The sequence below is a fragment of the Erpetoichthys calabaricus genome, chromosome 2, assembly GCF_900747795.2.
Source record: "Erpetoichthys calabaricus chromosome 2, fErpCal1.3, whole genome shotgun sequence".
NCBI lineage: Eukaryota > Metazoa > Chordata > Cladistia > Polypteriformes > Polypteridae > Erpetoichthys > Erpetoichthys calabaricus.
In genome coordinates, this window is record NC_041395.2 from 44,703,654 (window position 1) to 44,724,780 (window position 21,127).

Sequence of the window (21,127 nt, forward strand, 5' to 3'; positions counted from 1 at the left end):
GGCCTGTTGCTCTGACATCACATGTGATGAAGACCATGGAGAGGCTGCTGCTGCTTCACCACCTGAGACCACGGGTTCAACACGCCCTCAACCCTCTGCAGTTGGAAGGAGTGGAGGATGCCATCATCTATATGCTACATCGATCCCTCTCCCACTTGGACAGAGGCAGTGGTGCTGTAAGAATTATGTTTCTAGACTTCTCTAGCGCCTTCAACACAATCCAACCTCTGCTCCTTAGGGACAAGCTGACAGAGATGGGAGTAGATTCATACCTGGTGGCATGGATCGTGGACTATCTTAAAGACAGACCTCAGTATGTGCATCCTGGGAACTTTCTCCAGTCCTGTTCAGCCTATATACATCGGACTTCCAATACAACTCGGAGTCCTGCCACGTGCAAAAGTTCGCTGACGACACTGCTATCGTGGGCTGCATCAGGAGTGGGCAGGAGGAGGAGTATAAGGACCTAATCAAGGACTTTGTTAAATGGTGCGACTCAAACCACCTACACCTGAACACCAGCAAAACCAAGGAGCTGGTGGTGGATTTTAGGAGGCCCAGACCCCTCATGGACCCCGTGATCAGAGGTGACTGTGTGCAGATGGTACAGACCTATAAATACCTGGGAGTGCAGCTGGATGATAAATTAGACTGGACTGCCAATACCGATTCTCTGTGTAAGAAAGGACAGAGCCAGTTATACTTCCTTAGAAGGCTGCCGTCCTTCAACATCTGCAATAAGATGCTGCAGATGTTCTATCAGACGGTTGTGACGAGCACCCTCTTCTACGCGGTGGTGTGCTGGGGAGGCAGCACTAAGAAGAAAGACGCCTCACGCCTGGACAAACTGGTGAGGAAGGCAGGCTCTATTGTTGGCATGGAGCTGGACAGTTTGCCATCTGTGGCAGAGCGACGGGCACTCAGCAGGCTCCTATCAATTATGGAAAATCCACTGCATCCACTAAACAGTGTCATCTCCAGACAGAAGAGCAGCTTCAGCGACAGACTGCTGTCACTGTCCTGCTCCACTGATAGACTGAGAAGATCGTTCCTCCCCCAAACTATGCGACTCTTCAATTCCACCCGGGGGGGTAAACATTAACATTATACAAAGATATTGTCTGTTTTTTACTTGCATTATTATGAATCTTTAATTTAATTGTTTTTTGTATCAGTAAGGTGCTGCTGGAGTATGTGAATTTCCCCTTGGGATTAATAAAGTATCTATCTATCTATCTATCTATCTATCTATCTATCTATCTATCTATCTATCTATCTATTTCCCTTCTCCATTTTTTATTTACCTATATATATTTCTTCCTTTCTTTTGTTTATTGTTGCCTTATTAAAAAGCCCTAAGCAATTCTCCTTTGGCTAAGCTCTCCTTCTCAGGGGGGGATTTGTCTTCAATTTTTTTTTGTTATAAATTGATCTATTTGTATGGAATGATTACAATAAAATTAATAAATAAAATTAAAAAAGTATATATATAAATTTAACTGTGAAAAAGCAGAATTAATTATCAAGAATCAGTTCGCCAACTTGAGAATGGAACATAAAAAGTTAAGTGTCAAACTTTTATCTATCCAGAGCAACGAAGATACACAGAAAATGTTACAAAAGGACTTTGATGCTAAAATGGAAACTTTTCGTACATTTTCAGGAAATACAATAGATTGGGTTTTGGAAACAAGTCGAAATAAAAGCCTCAACCAGCAACCTGACTTTTCCGGTAAACAATCCAGGGATTACAGAATGAAAGATGACATTTCTCCTGCAGATTCTGCAAAAAGTAAAAGTCATACAAGTACAGCGGCTAACTCAGCCAAGGACTTCCAAATCTCCGCAAAATCTAAACGCAGTGCAAGCTCAGCTGCTACTTCAATTAGTGCCATCAGATCTCAAGAGGTAGCACACGCTGTGCTTTTGGCTACAGCAGAGAACCAAAGAAAGCTACAGGCTACAGTTAAAAGCTAAAAGAGATCAATTGGCGTTGGAAACAGCCATTGCAGAATCCGATAAAAAATTGAGAGCTCTTCAAAGACACAATCGAAGTACAGATAAACCAAATCCTAGTGTTCCTCAGAAAACAGATGTAAGAAATGGAAAGCCACCAGATGCAAGCATTCGTGACTTTTTGTATAAAAATGAAAGTAAAAACACTCCTCAGCAACAGTTTTATGATCAACAAAATAAAGCACCAACATCTCTTCAACAACCGCTTTATGATAAGCATTATGATCAATGGAAAGAACAGTATAAGACTCAAGTGCCTTATGTGCCATACAGAAAGATTCTAATATTTGACAGCGATCCCTTGAAATATGTGGATTTTATTAGAGCATTTATCCGAGCTATTTGATGAAGTGATAGAGAATCTGTAAGATAAATTGGACTTCTTGGCACAGTTTACTAAAGGTACACCTCACGAGATTGTTAAAAACTGTAAATACTTGTCACCGTTAGAAGGTTATCAAAAAGCCAGAATGAAGCTCGAAAGTCTTTATGGAAACCAGCTACAGAAAGGAGAAGGTCTGAGCGATTATGTGATCTCTCCTGGCGCATATACAAACATTATGCCTGACTTACAAAGCGGACAACAATTTGAAAGTAATGATAATCTTCGTACTAAAGTCTGCAAACTTCCTCAAGACCTATAAGCACTGTGGCAATGCAAAGATCAGAGTATTGAAAGTACAGAGAGCAGGCGAACCCCTCTCGCCGATCCAGTGAACGTTCTGGACGAACAGACAACATCAGCTTTGAACCCCGTTTGCGGCTCAGCTCTACAAAGACATACCTTCAAGAAGAAAAAGGACAACACTGATCAAGAGAAGTATCCTTTGAAGGGCGTCCTAAGAGAAAGCAGTTTTGCTACAAACATTTCTGCTGCTGACGAAAAAATGGATACAGACACCTCAGTCGAAAAGGCGGAGACAGCTGGACGTACAAGCGGTAAGCTGTCTTTTTTGCAATGAAAAGCACGATCTTGATGAATGCAGTAAAATTCAGACGTTAACTTTTGAAAGTAAAATTGACTGTTTGAAATCTAAAGGCTTATGCTTTAAGTGCCTTAAACAAGAACATCTTAGTAAAGACTGTGAAGAAAAGATTAAATGCCAAATATGCTCTCATTTACATCCAGTAATTCTGAATATAAATAAGGAAAACCGACGATAAAGCCACACCTCCTAAAGAGGAGAACGCTAAGTCGGAAGAGAAGAACGTTTCTTCTGCTCATATTTCTGTTGAACTGCTAGAGACTTGTACTGATACCGGGGCCGGTAAAAAGTGTGTCTTAGCTGCGACTCCAGTTGAAGTTAAGTCTGAAAAGAGTGAAAAATGTGTAGAAACATATGCTCTAAAAGACTGGCAGCTCAGTTACATTTTGCACAGAAAGTTTGCAAGAGCAGTTAAATCTTTCTGGAAGAAAGTCTCACATCTACATCAGCACTGTAGAAAGAGACAAAGTAAATAGACAGAAATTAATAAAGTGTACAGTCTTAACGGAATTACAAGTCTATGGGATAGAAGAAAATACATTTTTAATGTACCAGAAGTGTTCACACTGAGCTCTGTACCAGTGAAAAGGGAGAAGAACATTCCTAAAGAAAAAGATGTCAAGAAGTTGTCTTATCTAAAAGATGTGCATCAACCCCAGATAAATGCTGACCAAAGTAATTATATTGTAATCACAATTCTATTGTTAATATTGTTGTTGTTAAGTACAAATGCCCACAAAGTCATGGAACTATGGCAAATCACACATAGTGAAGATGAAAGACTTTATGCTGTAAAAACATTCCAAAGGAGGATTGTTAATGGATTGATAAAGGACTCAGACAGAAAAAGACTGCAAAGTTATTCAGTCAATCATGTGACAATAATGGAGGTAGAACAAATGCTACTCCAACAATACAATACAGACTTTCTAGAACGCAGTTGTGAGGAAAAGGAGGAAATGTCACAGGAGGACATTAAATTCATGTGCATAGCTTCAGATACTGCAAGACTAGTGAACGGACACTATTGCATTAACCTGCCTTTTAAAGATGAAACTCTTGAAGTGCCAAACAATCATTGTGTTGCAGAACAATGTACTGTTGGACTTAAAAGGAAACTTACAAAGCATCCAACATTCCATGAGGATTACAAAACTTTCATGAAAGACTTTTTAGACAAAGGATATGCTATCAAGGTACCCACTGCACAGCGGACCCTTGAAAAAGAGAGAGTGTGGTATATCCCTCACCATGGAGTATATCATCCAAAGAAAAACAAAATAAGAGTGTTTTTGATTGTATAGCCACTTACCAAGGTTTTTCTTTAAATGAACAGTTGCTGAAAGGACCTGATTTAACTAATACACTCATTGGAGTTCTTACAAGATTCAGACAGGAACCAATCACCCTCATGGCAGACATTAAATCAATGTTCTACCAAGTGAAAGTTCCAGAAAAAGACATGGATCTTCTTTGTTTTCTGTGGTGGCCTGAAGGTAACCTAAACAATGAACTAGAGGAATACAAAATGACAGCGCATCTTTTTGGTGCTACTTCATCACCAAGTTGTGCTTCTTATGCCTAAGAACAACTAAGGATGCAAGAGGCACAGCTCCAGAGGAAGCACTTAACACTGTGTTAAATAATTTCTATGTTGATGACTGTTTAAAGTCAGTTGCTGCAAAAGAACAAGCCATAACATTGGCCAAAGATCTTCAAACCCTGTGCTTAAAGGGAGGATTTTATCTTACAAAATGGATAAGTAATAGCAGAGCACTCTTGTTGTCTATTCCTGAAGAAGACAGGGCAATTGATCACAGGGACTTAGATTTAAGTCATGATTTGCTATCAGATGAAAGAGCCTTGGGCGTTCAATAGTGCACACAAACTGACAGTTTCAAGTTTCAGGTAAAGCTGCAAGATAAGCCTACTACAAGACGTGGTATTCTGTCAGTGGTCAGTTCAATATATGACCCACTTGGATCTTTAGCACCAGTTATACTGCCTGCTAAGCTTATTCTAAGAGAACTGTGTAAAGAGAAATATGCATGGGATCAAGATGTGGAGGGCGGCACGGTGGCGCAGTGGTAGCGCTGCTGCCTCACAGTTAGGAGATCTGGGTTTGCTTCCCGGGTCCTCACTGCGTGGAGTTTGCATGTTCTCCCCGTGTCGGCGTGGGTTTCCTTCCACAGTCCAAAGACATACAGGTTATGTGGATTGGCGATTCTAAATTGTCCCTAGTGTGTGCTTGGTGTGTGGGTGTGTTTGTGTGTGTCCTGCGGTGGGTTGGCACCCTGCCCGGGATTGGTTCCTGCCTTGTGCCCTGTGTTGGCTGGGATTGGCTCCAGCAGACCCCCGTGACCCTGTGTTCGGATTCAGCGGGTTGGAAAATGGATGGATGGATGGATGGATGGACTAAAGCCACTGTCTCTAAATGACTTGTCTAAAGCAGAAGACGAACTTATTCGCCTCAGTCAACTACAAGCTTACCCAAAAGAGGTTAAAGCCTTGCACAAAAATCAGCATGTAAAGAAAGGTAGTAAATTCAACAAACTGGACCCAGTCCTGCAAGATGGAATATTGAGAGTTGGAGGAAGACTCAGCAAATCAGCAATGCCAGAAGAGGCAAAACACCCTGCAATCATTCAGAAGAAGTCACATATTGCTACACTTATTATGCAACAAGTTCATAAAGGAATGGGACATTGTGGGCGTAATTGCAAGATGCTACACCCTGTAACTCCTGGGTAAAGGGTCAAGTCATAAAGGCAATGCCAGATGCAAAAGGGGCAGTCAGAAGACTTTGTGTGCAGACCAAGACCAGAACACTGGACAGACCTGTGAACAAACTGTGCCTGCTCCAGGAAGCAGCATATGATTATTTTTTCTTTTGCATGCTTAATTTTAATTGTTTGTGTTTTCACAGAAGAGTTTAAGTTTTAAGTTTCTTAAGTTTAGTGTCTCCTAGCATAAACAATTAGGGGCCGGATGTGTAAGAACCATTTTCCTAGTTCTATAAGATTCATGGATATTTGACTAGATGACAATGCATAATCTATGGGAGGTTCCTATAACCCCTGTAAGTAGAATTGTATTGGTATATTCTTGCCATTTCTAACAGCTTTGAGTAAACATTATTCTTCAGTTAATGACAGCCTTGCCATGAGTAAGGTGTGGAAGGCATAAGGTTTTAAACCGTGCCTGGGCACATGCCTACGTGCCAACCGGCCCACGGGCCTTTTGAGTGTGTGAAGTAAATATGTAAGAAAACAGCATTTAATTTATGTGCTGTGCCGTACGTTTAAAGTGTACAGAAGAAGAAGCTAAGAATCTTTAAGTATGTAAGAATTTAAGAATCTTTAAATAGAGAAGAAGAAGTAAAAAACCTTTAAGTACAGGAATTACTAAAGTTTCTCAAGAAAAGCTAAGTTTAGAGAAGATACATTTTTCCTTTTTTTTTGCCTTTTATTCTACGTGTGTAACTATTTTTTCTTTTATTCTTGTGTGGATTATTTGCTTTTAACTTTCACTAAATACTTTTAAAGTGAACTTTTGGACTTTGAGATTTCTTTTGGCACGCGTTTTACCCGTGCTTAACCACACCTTATATTTCGGCATCTACACCCACATCTTGATGACTTCTCAAAATGATAAATTGGTTTATTCAAAAATGGTTTCTGCTGTTCATTGGTGAACAAACTTTTAATAGAGACATCACAGAAGGTGCCTTATGCATATGCCTCTGACTCAAAGTCATGAATACTGAAATTTAATGAATATGATTAACTATAAAATATTTACGTTGAACAGTGCACCCAGTGGGTTGTCAAATGTTTCAAAATATCGAGAAATATTGATTCTAACATTTTAAAATTACTTTAATACTCATTATCATTGCAACAATTCCACAGTCTACAGTATAAACGCACTTCCAGTTCATCATGGCTTGAGTTGCCATCCAATGACAGATGTTAATAAAATTGCCAGGCCAATTCAGTAGCATTGTGGCACCCTGACAAAGAGGAGTGCCAGAGTGGCATCTGGAAATAACGCTGGGTTTTTGGCAAAAGGGGACGGAAAACCACAAGGTACATGCAAGCCTGAATGCAAGATTTGCAAGTGAATCAAAGCAAAAAATTTCAAGAGGTATCTTATTACTAAATTACATTAACATTAATAAGTATAAAATAAAATGTGTTTGCTATAGGGATGTGATATTAGTTTTTCTTTACAGGTTAAACGTTTAGCAAATTAAGAGAGGGGTCTGCAGTTATTTTTACCTGTAGGCGTGTTTTGTTCTCTGCTGTTCATTCAGGGGCAAGTTAGGCATCAGGAGCTCCGTCACTCTTGTCGATTATTAACCCCCAACGCGAAGTCTGCTTATGTAGCGCGTTACTTTCTTTTATTTTTTTACATGTAATTTTTAAAAGTGTATTTCATCACACTCTTGCACAAAACTGTAATGTATGTTTGCATTGATGAAAAGAGTTTTAAGGGCATTAGTGGTCTGTTTGTGTGGTACTTTTACAAAAGACAACATTAATGTTCTTTTTACTTGAGTGTTTATTTAATGTTTGTGTTAATATTTTTATGTATACAGTTTATAAAAGATTGCAATACTTATTCAATTAACATTTAATGACATTTGCAACATTTCATTGTGCTACCTCAGTAACAGAATTTGTTTTCATCAATGTAAAACACTGTTGACCAGATTTAAACTTCTGTTCTTTTTATGGTTTACAGAACTTTACTTTTACCTTTTACAAATGACTACAGGTCTTAAAGTGTTTGCATTTAATGAAAAATGTTAAGAATTGAATGCATACAGAACTGTAATTTATTTAAGTACATTTTTTATTGAGTTACATTATAAATACATATAATCAGGGCCGGATTTTCCTATAGGCTAACTAGGCTTCAGCCAAGGGCCTCAAGATCAAGAGGGGCCTACATTCAAATTGTTAGCAAAATTTTATTATCTCTCATGTAATTTACAAACTTAAAAATGGAAAGTGAAAGGGCCTCATAAGTGGAATAGCCTAGGGCCTCTTTTCATATAAATCGGGCCCTGCATATAATAATATATATACAGTATATATACATTATATACAGTACTGTATAAGGTATTGAATACTTTTCTTAGTATCATATCGAAGCTTGACATTTTGGCATTATGACAACCCTTCTTGCCAGTATCACATTCGACAAACCAAATATCAAAAGAAAATATAAATAAGTAAGGAAAATACCTCGTGAACCCTAATCTGTATATGCAAATATGTAAATAGGTCATTCATTTAAACAGGCAGCATGGGGATTATTACGATTTTAGTAAACTTTCAAATTTTAATTTGACCGACATTCACTTTTTATGATCATCAGGGGTTTCGAAACACAAATAATCTGATTCTCTGGTGCATTTCACACTGTATTTCTGCTTTGGTTAAAAGTGATTTTCTGCTTTTGCAGAGTTTTGCTAATATGTCGCTCCACTGCAGTGACGCATCTCTCTGTTCGAGGTGCTGCGCTGCAGGGTGTTACACACGTTACATTTTATATGTATGCACCGCATGTTATGTGGCATCAATGATTAAGGATGCTCTTGTTAAGACTTTAGTTTATGTTTGGCTAAAGATTCTCTCAGTATTTTTAACTTCTGGATAAGTTCTGATTGATGACGAATTTTGCTTTGTGATTTGGTTTAGAACCTTGATCTATTGTCCTTTCAGTTTTGACTCTTACAGTACATTTTGGTTCAAGTTCATCTTCTGTTCCTAAACACTTCCCTAGGTGGCCTGCCAACGTCACTAATTTGTGGCAGAACAAGAACACAGTAGTTAATGGCTTCAGAGACTCGGGTTTAAATCCTGGCCTGGTGACTCTTTGTAAAAAGTATGCTCATTTTTCACAGGTCTGTGTCAGATAATTTCCAGTTACTCCAGTTGCCATCCCAAAGACACGGAGGTGATGCTGACGGCCACCTCTCATTTGCGCTGATTGTGCCATAAGATAGACTAGCAGCCTCCATTCAAAGTTTGCTTTTGCCTTGAGTTGAAAGCTCCCGGGATTGTATTAAACAAGTAAACCAAGAAGAGTGGATAGGAACTGAATCCTTGGGACTTAGGCAAACAGTAAGCATTTGGCCATGTTGTGTTTCACTGCAGGGAATTCCAAATACCTCTATTATTCAACAACAGGAAAACCTCATCTAAATCTACTGTGTATCAGTTAAACACTTGCAGGATACAAACAAAAATATGATGGTAAAAGGACCAACTGTATGACTTCGCTTAAGAGTTTAGAGGTTTAAAAATAACATTCCACTGAAATATCTTTGTACATATTGTAGCTCAGAAATATTGTCTATGATGCTGTGGGCTCCGGTGACACTATTAACATTTTTCATGCTGTGAACACTCATTAAATTGGAAAAGTTCAACATAGAAAACATAAATTAGTCTTTCTAAGAAGACAGAGAATCTTGGAATTGAGGATCTGGAGGGGAGGGAAAAAAGCGGGGCTGAGTTTTATACCCACTAGCAGCTAAATCATTTCCTTCATGAGAAGTGATAATCTCTGGCTTTGACAAGTACGGAAAAGTAGAAATCAGAACAGAGACTCTTCTTTGATGCGTGCAAATCACTTTTTAATAGTTACTGCAGCTAATCAGGAGTGATTATCTGCTTGATGTATGCAATCAGGATATGTTTTTAATGAAATCATTTGAGGCCACCTTCTTCTGTGACAAGAACAGAGATCATTTAATCTAAAATGGATAAAAAAAACACTGCATAAAAGAATAATCTTTGCAGTTTGAAAGGCTAAAAACAGAAATTGGGACAGGAAGTGCTTTCATGTGCTCTACAGTATTTTCTCATTTGCTAATTCATGACTCCACAGCTGTTAGTGCAGATCTGCACAACATTAGAAGGCTAATTGGAATTCAGGGAAATTGCCTTGGTGATTTCAACATTTTTCTTTAAAGGTAAAGGTATTTTTTTTTCTTCTAATGAGTCAAAAGCATCCAAACATTTTCAATTATACCAGCAATAATTCTGAAACCAATCCAAGTCTGGTAACAGCAGCAGCAGGATGGCAAACTGCCATGGACAGAACACCATTCAAATCAAGGGACGGCCATTATCTGAAGGCATTTCATTACAGAACTGCAGCAGCACTGGGCATAAAGTAGGATGCAACCATGGATGAACCCCAGTCCATACTAGCTCTCACTCAGCAAACCGGTATGCCAAATAACTGTAGACAAAATGCCTGAGACCTCGGAGGAAGAAGCATGTAGTCACGTAGAGCCAGGCTGGGATTCAGTGTGTGGGAGCTGTGAGGCAGCAGCATTAACTACTATGGCATCAAGACGTCTACCTAATTAAAGATATGCATGTGTATTATTTATCAGGGGTTTTTATGCCTAAAAATAAACATATTTTTACCACGAAAAGTGAAAAGCAACAATCAGACAGACATTTGAAAATTCTTATAACAATTTTTGTTTTAGTGTGGTAAATATGAAACTCACACTGCAGACGCATACATCATATTAAATCAAAAGTCGCAGCATAGCCATTTTTATAGACTTCCTTTTTAGTTAATGTTACTTATTCCTGAAGCACACAGTGTAGCTGTTGAAGGACAAACATACAGAGATGCAACTGCAGCCAAAAAGTATTCAGCCAACACTAAGGGAAAATCAGCTGAGCAGGTGTTCTGATTCACATCAGCACATGCTTTTTGGCATCCTGATGTTCTAAAGTTAATGATTTAGGCAGGTAAACTGGTATTCACAAACATGAACATGTTTACTTATTTTTATCTAGACAATATAAACTCACTTCCAGATAAAAATAAGATTAACCTTTTTTTTTTTTGTGCCTTACCTGTGGGAGACTTGCCTGAACCATTACCATCTCCATCACTATCAATGGGCTCTTTGAATGTACAACCTTCTTCACGAGTGTCAGACTCCGATTCACAATGATTAACTCTTCTGGAAATTTTGATGTCCACTTTCATTGCCTAAAAAAACACATACATATAATAAAATATTTATGGTCTTCACATCTTAAAGGACTTGTTAGGCTGATCCCTACAATAGCACAAGTCAGGACTTTTAATGGAAGCAACAAACTTTTTGTAAAGCTGAATATATAAAAAATGTAATACGGTCAGAAGACTGCATGTAAAATTATACTTCTATCCATCCATCAATTGCTAAAGGCCATGTCACATTACATAACTTTTCTAGCAATTTTTAATCGGAGACTTCATTTACACAATCTTAGCAAGTTTGGAGCAGTCCCAGTGTATCACCATGACCATTGTTTGTGTAATCTGACATACCCAGTCACTCAGTCCAATTACTCTGCGACTCACCCCAACAAAATCAAACAGTTTTAATTGGTCTTTAGTCAGTTGGATGGGCCCTGTGTGCAGGAGAGCGGACAACCAGTGAATGTTCATCCGGATGTACTATGCATATAATGCAGCGATGAAGAACAAAGATTGCTGGTGTTTTGGATCTCACAGACAGGAGATAGACCTGTCTGCCTGATGTCTTATGCTTTATATAACATGATAGAATGGAAAAATGGAAAAAAACGGGGCCAGTATTGCGGTTGAATTCCCCACACCTGTAAATCCTTCACACAGCATCGGCTTGCTCAGGCAGTAAATTAGCGGCTGTCAGAAACTGGCAAGTTTATGATACTTTAGAAATGTGAACCTGTGCATCCACGGTGATTTCTAGTTATGTAGTCTGACATATGCCAACTGCAACTGCAGTTCTCAACTTTGACATCCTCTCTAACTATAAGTTATGTAATGCGATGTCAGCTTAAGCTGATTATCTAGTTTAAGGTCAGTGGAAGCTGTCACCTTTTTCAGCAGCAAATTGGCACCAGGCAGAAACCAAACCTGGACTGGGCACCAGTGCACTGCAGAGCACACTCACTTGCATGAGGCCAGTTTCAAGTTACCCACTGAACAAACATATACACGTTTGGGAATTGGGAGGAAAAGCCCACGCAAACGTAGGAAGAACATAGAAACCCTGCAATATATGATAGCACAAAAACCCTTACTGTGTGTCACTGGTAGATTCAGGAGTGTGCACACGGGTGATCAGATAGCTGCATCACAAACAAGACAATAAACTGCAGGAAGATGACAAAAAGATCAGTTGCCTATTTTGAATTAACTTAACTAAATTTAGCACCACAAACTTGAAAAAAGTATAAAGAAAACATGCTGACACAAAATGAGCCCAAGATGGGCAAGAGGATGTTTCACTGTTCCTTACATTTTACCTTAGCACAGACCAACTACTGGTTAAAAATAAGTTAATAATTGTTTAATGTTAAACATTTTCACTGCTGAGATTACTTAATGAATTGGCTTTAGTTTTTATCACCACCCACTCACAATGCTCTCTCACTGCATTGAAAGCAGAAGGTGGCTACTTGGTTATATGAAGTCATGTCATTCTCAAACCTACCTAATCCAATTCAGGGTCACCCGGGTGCTAGGCAGGAAACGACTCCAGTCCTCTCACACACGCACGCAGGCATGCACACACACACACACACACTCACACCTTGGGCCAGTTTGGAGTGAATAATTAAGCAAGTCTGAACATCTTTGGTTATGTGGGAGGAAAACTGCAATGTCAGCAAGGAAAAGCCCCACAAAAGCCTCAAAACAGGCTGGACATGGATATTGAAACCACGATGCTGGACCCACAAAGCAACAGGGCTTACTGCTGCTCAACAATGCCGATGGGTGCTTAGATTACACCTGAACACATTTTACTCTGGAGTGTGTTGCAGTCTTAATTCAGTTTCAGTATAAACATGAGTACTATATGCTTATGTGTGCTTATTTAATTCAAATATTTATTCATTTCTTTTATCTTAGCATGCACAATGATCTGACAGAGGGTATTGTTTTGTGACTTTGTGCAAATTTCTCACCATCTACCATATATACTTGTGTGTGATAGGATTAAAGTATTGCATTATGACTTCTAGAAATGGTAGTGCAGCGGCCAGGTGGTTAGCACTGTTGGTCTATCACTGCATGAGATTAGGTTTGGATTCTGGCGCAGTGGCAGTTTCAGTGGAATCTGTACATTTCCCCCATTTCTATGTGGGGTTTTCTCCCAGTTTCTCTTCCCTTTTCCTGTAGGATAAAATGACAATTTTAAATTGGTCCAGTGTGAATAGGCGTGAGGGTGCCCTTTGATAGATGGATGCCCTATCCTGGGTTAGTTCTCAACTTGTGCCCATTGCTACCAGGATGGGCACAAGGTATGAATTGAATTCAAAAGGCTGAGCAAATAGAAGTCTTCAACAAAGCAATGTAAAAAAAAATATGATTTTAAAACTTACAACACGTTGGAAAAAGAGGAGAAGTAAGCACAATTCAGTCTGCTTATGCAGATGCCTTTTATTGCATTGTTATCTGAAATAATAGGCAGAAGTGCACCATTAAGCAAACCCTGGGCCAATGCTGATAATTGTGTTTTCCCGTGTGAGGAATCTGCTAATTCAGTTTTGAAACTTTCTATATTTTTTAATTTATTGTTTATATGCAGATATTTTTCTTCTAATGTGATCAGAGGTTACAAAAAGGTCACCATTCCTCATGAGTGTCATGCAAGATGACTAAGTTCCTAAGTGTGGATGGTCTTTCTTTATTGCAGCCATACCGTCTCTATAAAGCATACCAATCCCCAATTGCTATTCTTCTGCTTTCTTTCTCCACATAGCCAAACACCACAAAATAAACGTCTTCTTCAATGTAAAACCAGCTGAGGGCGTAGAACACCGATTCTTCAAAACTTTTAAGGAACATTGAAAAATCTTCTTTATACAGGTTCAAGTATTCCATCCTGAGTACAGTGCTATATAAATTACTACTGTCACTGTCCTGCTTCACTGACAGACTGAGAAGATCGTTCCTCCCCCAAACTATGCGATTCTTCAATTCCACCCGGGGGTTAAACATTATACATAGTTATTGTATGTTTTTACCTGCATTATTATCAATCTTTTAATTTAATATTGTTTTTTGTATCAGTATGCTGCTGCTGGAGTATGTGAATTTCCCCTTGGGATTAATAAAGTATCTATATATCTATCTATCTAATGAATTATTATTATTATCCATCCAGGGATCATGCCCATCCCGGCAAGCATCGAGTGCGAGGCATTATTATTAAACATATACATTATTTAAATTAAGTTAAGCTTTATCTGTAAAATGTAATATGTATGCTTTAATGTATTTCATTATGAAAATGACATCAAGTATAAATCTTAGTATTCTAAATGTTCAGAGAGCTGTAATATCACGAATTAGATGTATTCTGTGAGGCAAGCGTTGTCTGCGGCTCCTCTCAGTGCAAGGGGAAGTCCATTTAAGAAGCACACAGCGATTAACAACTGGGCTGGAGAACACTTAGAATATGAAGTGCTTATTGTGCACTACTTTAGTAACGATGGGGTTTGAAAAACTCTAGTAAATTAAACATTGATTTTTAAGATGAGGTTTACGATGTTCTACTTTAATGTTGAAATGAGATTAAAGTGGAAATTTCAAGATTAAAGTCAAAATTTCAACTTTAATCACGAAATCAACTTTTTTTTCCCCTCACTGTGTCCCTGTTTGTTTCTCTTTCACCCTAATACGCTTCCATACAAATCAGACCAAAGTTAAAATAAATAAATAAATAAAAACAAACTGTAAATCTAAGTTGCTTTACATGGAAACACAACTTTACCAAATCAATCAGTACCAGAGCTAGGAAGTTTGCTTTCAGGCTGTTTCCATGCCATGTCTCAACTTTATCAAAGGGAGTTGATAAAGCACGCCATATGGCTGTTAGGTTAGCTTGGGTTTCTTTAATTTGGTTTGGCATGAATAAACTTTTTTCGTTTTAAATTTTAATCATGATTTTAGAGAATTCAAGTTTACCCACACTGTGTATATACAACACAAATTTAGACTTGTCTTAATTTAAAATCATGTTTTAAAATGACGGGCACCATCATTTTTGGTCTCATTAATAATAATAATAATAATTCTTTATATTTATATAGCGCTTTTCTCAGTACTCAAAGCGCTATCCACACAGGGAGGAACCGGGAAGCGAACCCACAATCTTCCACGGTCTCCTTACTGCAAAACAGCAGCACTACCACTGCGCCACCTGTGAGGACACATTTCCACTATTTGACAGTCAGATTCTAGAAGGGGTTACCGAAAGTCACACCATGTAATGTCATCATCACAACTATATTTGTACCATCATTACACACCAACACATTGTCCATGATTGTGGCAATTTTCTCAAGGAATTTTGCACTAGTGCTTTATTAAGAACACAAGTGTATGAGTTTAACGCTTTGCCATTTGACTATGATTTTTGTTTAGCGATTTTGCCTTGACGCACATTAGTCTGATGCTTCTCCTTATGACCCTCACTTGGTAATTTAATGAAATAATTCATCTTCTCTTCTGCTCGATCCGCTGGAGCAGTACAACGGAGGCAATGTGGCGTAGTGGTTAAGGCATTAGACCTCAAACCCTGACACTGTGTGACCTGAGCAAGTCACTTAGCCTGCCTATGCTCCAACTGGAAAACCGAAAAAGAAATGAAACCGATTGTATCATAAATGTTGTAAGTCATCTTGGATAAAGGCATCAGCCAAAAAGGTTGATGTAAATGTAACTACGTGTTCTCCACTTTAGTTTTCAGATACTGTACACAGTGTTCTTCTCTAGATGATGTTCTTTAAGATGACTAATTTAGGTTAGGCATTCTTTAATCTTCACAGAAGGATATCTGTTGGCAGCAAGAAAGTACAAACATAAGATGCTGGATTGCAGGCACAAGAAAATCCATATTACTAAACGAGAATGGTAAACCGGATATGGACGCAGGGACCTGCCCGTGGACACAAAAGACATACTGTGAAAGTGCCACACAAAGCCCCCCCCCCCCCAGAGTGAAACGGGAGAGACTACGAACCGTCAGAGTAGGAAACAAAGTAAAACGTCATAAAGAGGGTTAAAGAACAGGGACAAACACATGCAGAGCAAGTTACAGAACAAAGCCCCCTGCCCACAGTAAAACGAGAAAGACTACGAACCGTCTGACATGCCGCAATCAGGATAAAGCGAGGTTAGAAATAAAACACAGAGTAGGAAACAAAGTCAAACTTTATAAAGGAATTAAAGAACGGGGACGAACACATGGAGAGCGGGTTACAGATGATGAAAACTGGAATGCAACAGCTTCAAAAAAACCTAGGCACGAAACACATCCACACCGAGATACAGAATATAAAGGCAGAAACAACGACAGTTAAACGTCCACACCACACAGCAGGGGCGGACCCGGAAGGTGCAAGTGCCTACATCGTGCGTCAGAAGGCGCGGTAAAGTACAAAAGGCAAACGCACCTACACAGCAAGGTAAATACCGACATAATACGGAAGGCGCAGGCGTCGCCGCCATATTGTGAGTGGCACTAATGCATGGTGAAAGCGCAGGAGGAGACATAGTAAAACAAGAGGAGTCAACGCCCCGCCCCAGAGTGACACGTGACACACTACGGAGTCCACAAAGGTTCATACATCAAACCCGAGATGGTACGGACACGCGTCTGAAACTGCGTGCGTCTGAAATGCCGCAGACCAGGCAGGCACTGCTCCAAAAAGAAAGAGCTCGACTAAACGAGATTCGAAGTGAAACGGGAAACACTACAGAGTCCGCAGTGCTCCACAATGCACCGCATAACAGTTCGGAAAGAGCTTCGTAGTAACAGTGGGTAGACCCAGAGTGACACGGGCAAACGCTCCGTATTAAACATACGTCATCCTCACACGTCCAAACTATACAGCATACGTGAATCACATTACAGTGATGCATTATTAACAGTACGATAAACATCACAGTATCGCAAACAAATGAAAATTATTAGTCGAAAAAGGGAAAATATATTCACCACGGACCAAGTATCATTGAAACAAAAGCACAATAAAGCAAGATCAGAAATGAAAGACAGAGTGGAAAGCAAAGTAAAACGTCATAAACAGGTTACACGAGGGGGCCAACAGGTTACAGATAATGAAGACTGGAATTCAAAAGCTTCAAAAAAAAAAAAAAGCTCGACTGACCGAAATACAAACTGAAACGGGAAACACTACGGGGTCCGCAGTAGTCCACAATGCACCACATACAGTGGTGTGAAAAACTATTTGCCCCCTTCCTGATTTCTTATTCTTTTGCATGTTTGTCACACAAAATGTTTCTGATCATCAAACACATTTAACCATTAGTCAAATATAACACAAGTAAACACAAAATGCAGTTTGTAAATGGTGGTTTTTATTATTTAGGGAGAAAAAAAAATCCAAACCTACATGGCCCTGTGTGAAAAAGTAATTGCCCCCTGAACCTAATAACTGGTTGGGCCACCCTTAGCAGCAATAACTGCAATCAAGCGTTTGCAATAACTTGCAATGAGTCTATTACAGCGCTCTGGAGGAATTTTGGCCCACTCATCTTTGCAAAATTGTTGTAATTCAGCTTTATTTGAGGGTTTTCTAGCATGAACCGCCTTTTTAAGGTCATGCCATAGCATCTCAATTGGATTCAGGTCAGGACTTTGACTAGGCCACTCCAAAGTCTTCATTTTGTTTTTCTTCAGCCATTCAGAGGTGGATTTGCTGGTGTGTTTTGGGTCATTGTCCTGTTGCAGCACCCAAGATCGCTTCAGCTTGAGTTGACGAACAGATGGCCGGACATTCTCCTTCAGGATTTTTTGGTAGACAGTAGAATTCATGGTTCCATCTATCACAGCAAGCCTTCCAGGTCCTGAAGCAGCAAAACAACCCCAGACCATCACACTACCACCACCATATTTTACTGTTGGTATGATGTTCTTTTTCTGAAATGCTGTGTTCCTTTTACGCCAGATGTAACGGGACATTTGCCTTCCAAAAAGTTCAACTTTTGTCTCATCAGTCCACAAGGTATTTTCCCAAAAGTCTTGGCAATCATTGAGATGTTTCTTAGCAAAATTGAGACGAGCCCTAATGTTCTTTTTGCTTAACAGTGGTTTGCGTCTTGGAAATCTGCCATGCAGGCCGTTTTTGCCCAGTCTCTTTCTTATGGTGGAGTCGTGAACACTGACCTTAACTGAGGCAAGTGAGGCCTGCAGTTCTTTAGACGTTGTCCTGGGGTCTTTTGTGACCTCTCGGATGAGTCGTCTCTGCGCTCTTGGGGTAATTTTGGTCGGCCGGCCACTCCTGGGAAGGTTCACCACTGTTCCATGTTTTTGCCATTTGTGGATAATGGCTCTCACTGTGGTTCGCTGGAGTCCCAAAGCTTTAGAAATGGCTTTATAACCTTTACCAGACTGATAGATCTCAATTACTTCTGTTCTCATTTGTTCCTGAATTTCTTTGGATCTTGGCATGATGTCTAGCTTTTGAGGTGCTTTTGGTCTACTTCTCTGTGTCAGGCAGCTCCTATTTAAGTGATTTCTTGGTTGGAACAGGTGTGGCAGTAATCAGGCCTGGGGGTGGCCACGGAAATTGAACTCAGGTGTGATACACCACAGTTAGGTTATTTTTTAACAAGGGGGCAATTACTTTTTCACACAGGGCCATGTAGGTTTGGATTTTTTTTCTCCCTAAATAATAAAAACCATCATTTAAAAACTGCATTTTGTGTTTACTTGTGTTATATTTGACTAATGGTTAAATGTGTTTGATGATCAGAAACATTTTGTGTGACAAACATGCAAAAGAATAAGAAATCAGGAAGGGGGCAAATAGTTTTTCACACCACTGTAATAGTACGGACGGAGCTCCGTATTAACAGTGGGGGGCCCCAGAGTGACACGGGCGAACACTCCGTATTAAACGTGCGTCATCCTCACACGTGGCTGCCCAGCGGGCGTGGGTTAAAAATGCCGGGGGTAGGCGAGCGAAGCGAGCAGGGGGCGGAGCCCCCTTGTAAGATAAGAAATTACATCTGACAACCATACTGTATATGTGCAGTGCATTCAGAAAGTACTCAGACCCCTTCATTTTCTTCACATTTTGTTATGTTGCAGAAAATTATTTTTCACCACAGCAAGCAACACTTAATACTGCCAGAATGGTAAAGCAAGAACAGGATTTTAGCATTCAGGCCCTTTACTCAGAACTTATTTGAAGCTCATTTAGCAGTGATTAAAGCCTGGAGTTGTCTTGGGTCTGATATGACAAGCTTTGCACACCTGGATTTGGGGATTTCCTGACACTCTGACATTTCTGCAGATCCTCATTCATAAAAATGAATTGAAATGATTTTAACATAAGGCTAAAACAACAAAATATGAAAAGGTGAAGAGGTCTGAATACTTTCTGAGTGCACTGCATGTATAGTATTTTAATTTGGACAAAGAAAATAAGCAAAATAAGCATTGCATCAGTGCTGGGCGGTATACCGGTTCATACTGAAAACTGTTTTTTATTTTTGTTATGATATGGATTTTTCTTATACTGCAACACCGGTTTAAATTGCCTAAACAACGTTCGGAACGTGGTGTTGCAGGAAACTGTTTAAGGGGGACCTTTTTCACTGCTACACCGGTGTTGTGCGGGGGCTCTTTTTCACCTTTACACGGAGGCTCTTTTCATTGCTACACAGCTAAACAGGCGTGCAACGGAGTACACACGTTAGTGGAGGAATAGCGTGGTGAAAATGGATAGAGAACATTCCGAAACTGAAGCTGTGGCAGTTGATAAAGTTGAAATAATGACACAGAAGAACTTTTGCTGGAAAAAGGAGTCACGTCTGTTGTCTGGTGATACTTTGGATTTAAAAGGTCGGATGTGGACCATTGTGTTCAAATGTGTGAATACTGTTTCTATACTACTAGATAATACTGCAAGCCAAGTTGTACTTGTTTTATTTTTTTCAATACTGTGTAATGTATCTGGGTACTGTGTAATAGTGTGACGACATGTTGACTTTATTCTCGCCGTTTGTCAAGATTAAAGGCGACATGTTGACTTCATTCCCGTAATTTGTCATTAAAGTAGAGCATCGTAAACTAAACTTAATCTTAAAATGAATATTTGATTTACTACATTTTCTCAAACCCCGTCATAAGTTATGTAGCACATTAAATGCTTTAAGTGTCTTAAACTGACTTCCTCTTGCGCTAAGAGGAGGCGCAGGCAGCACACAGATTACATTAATTTCATGATATTCCTGCTCCCTGAACATTTAGAATGCTAAGATAAATACTTGATATAATTTTCATGATGAAATGCATTAAAGCAGGTATTAAACATGTGGGGGCACGGTGGCGTGGAGGTTGCACTGCTTTCTCGCAGCAATGGGGTCCCGGTTGTTCCCTGCTTTGAATTTGCATGTTTTTCTGGTGGGTTTACTCGGCGTGCTTCAGTTTCCTTTCAAAGTCAGGTAGGATGGCGGGTTTTGTTATGCTATATTAACCCTGCTAGTGTTATGTGTTGCTCGTATTCACCCTGCGATGTGCTGGCGCCACATTAAGGATTTGCTCCTGCCTCTCACACAATGCTTACTGGGATGGGCACAACCCTCAATGGATGGTATAATTTAACATGTATAACGAAGATTTTTTTAAAGTTCTGAACACTCTGTGGTCTAAGTTTATAACTACGTTTAATTTCACAAAGACGTTTATCATGTGGTGATTGGTTATGTGGAGAAAGAAAAAGGAAAGAGGAACTGCGGGTTTGGTACATCAGACAGAGACAGCACGCATGCAATAAAGAAAGTCCGCTCAGAAGAACATCCATTGAATTCTGTGTTCGTGTCACCGACCACCAGATCACGAACCAAACATTTACACAATATTTAAGTTAAACCTGTGCGATACCCATTCATACATCCAGTTTTTTGGAGCCTCATCACACCTGCCATAAAGTTCTCTACACTGAACGTACACCTGGGGGCCCCTTACTGCGAGGGAGCAGCACTACCACGCATGTTTAATACCTGCTTTAATTCATTTCATCATGAAAATTTATCTTAGCATTCTACATTTTCAGAGAGCAGGAATA

The 21,127-nt window shown here is 39.5% G+C and overlaps 1 protein-coding gene across 1 annotated transcript in view; it reads right to left on the reverse strand.

The window, feature by feature from the left end:
• Nucleotides 1-21,127, reverse strand: part of zfhx2 (zinc finger homeobox 2) — a 225,565-nt gene that overhangs the window by 10,005 nt on the left and 194,433 nt on the right. Inside the window, exon 7 of the mRNA XM_028793130.2 lies at nt 10,898-11,036. Within this exon, the coding sequence (XP_028648963.2) occupies nt 10,898-11,036 (139 nt within the window). The remainder of the gene's footprint in view (nt 1-10,897; nt 11,037-21,127) is intronic.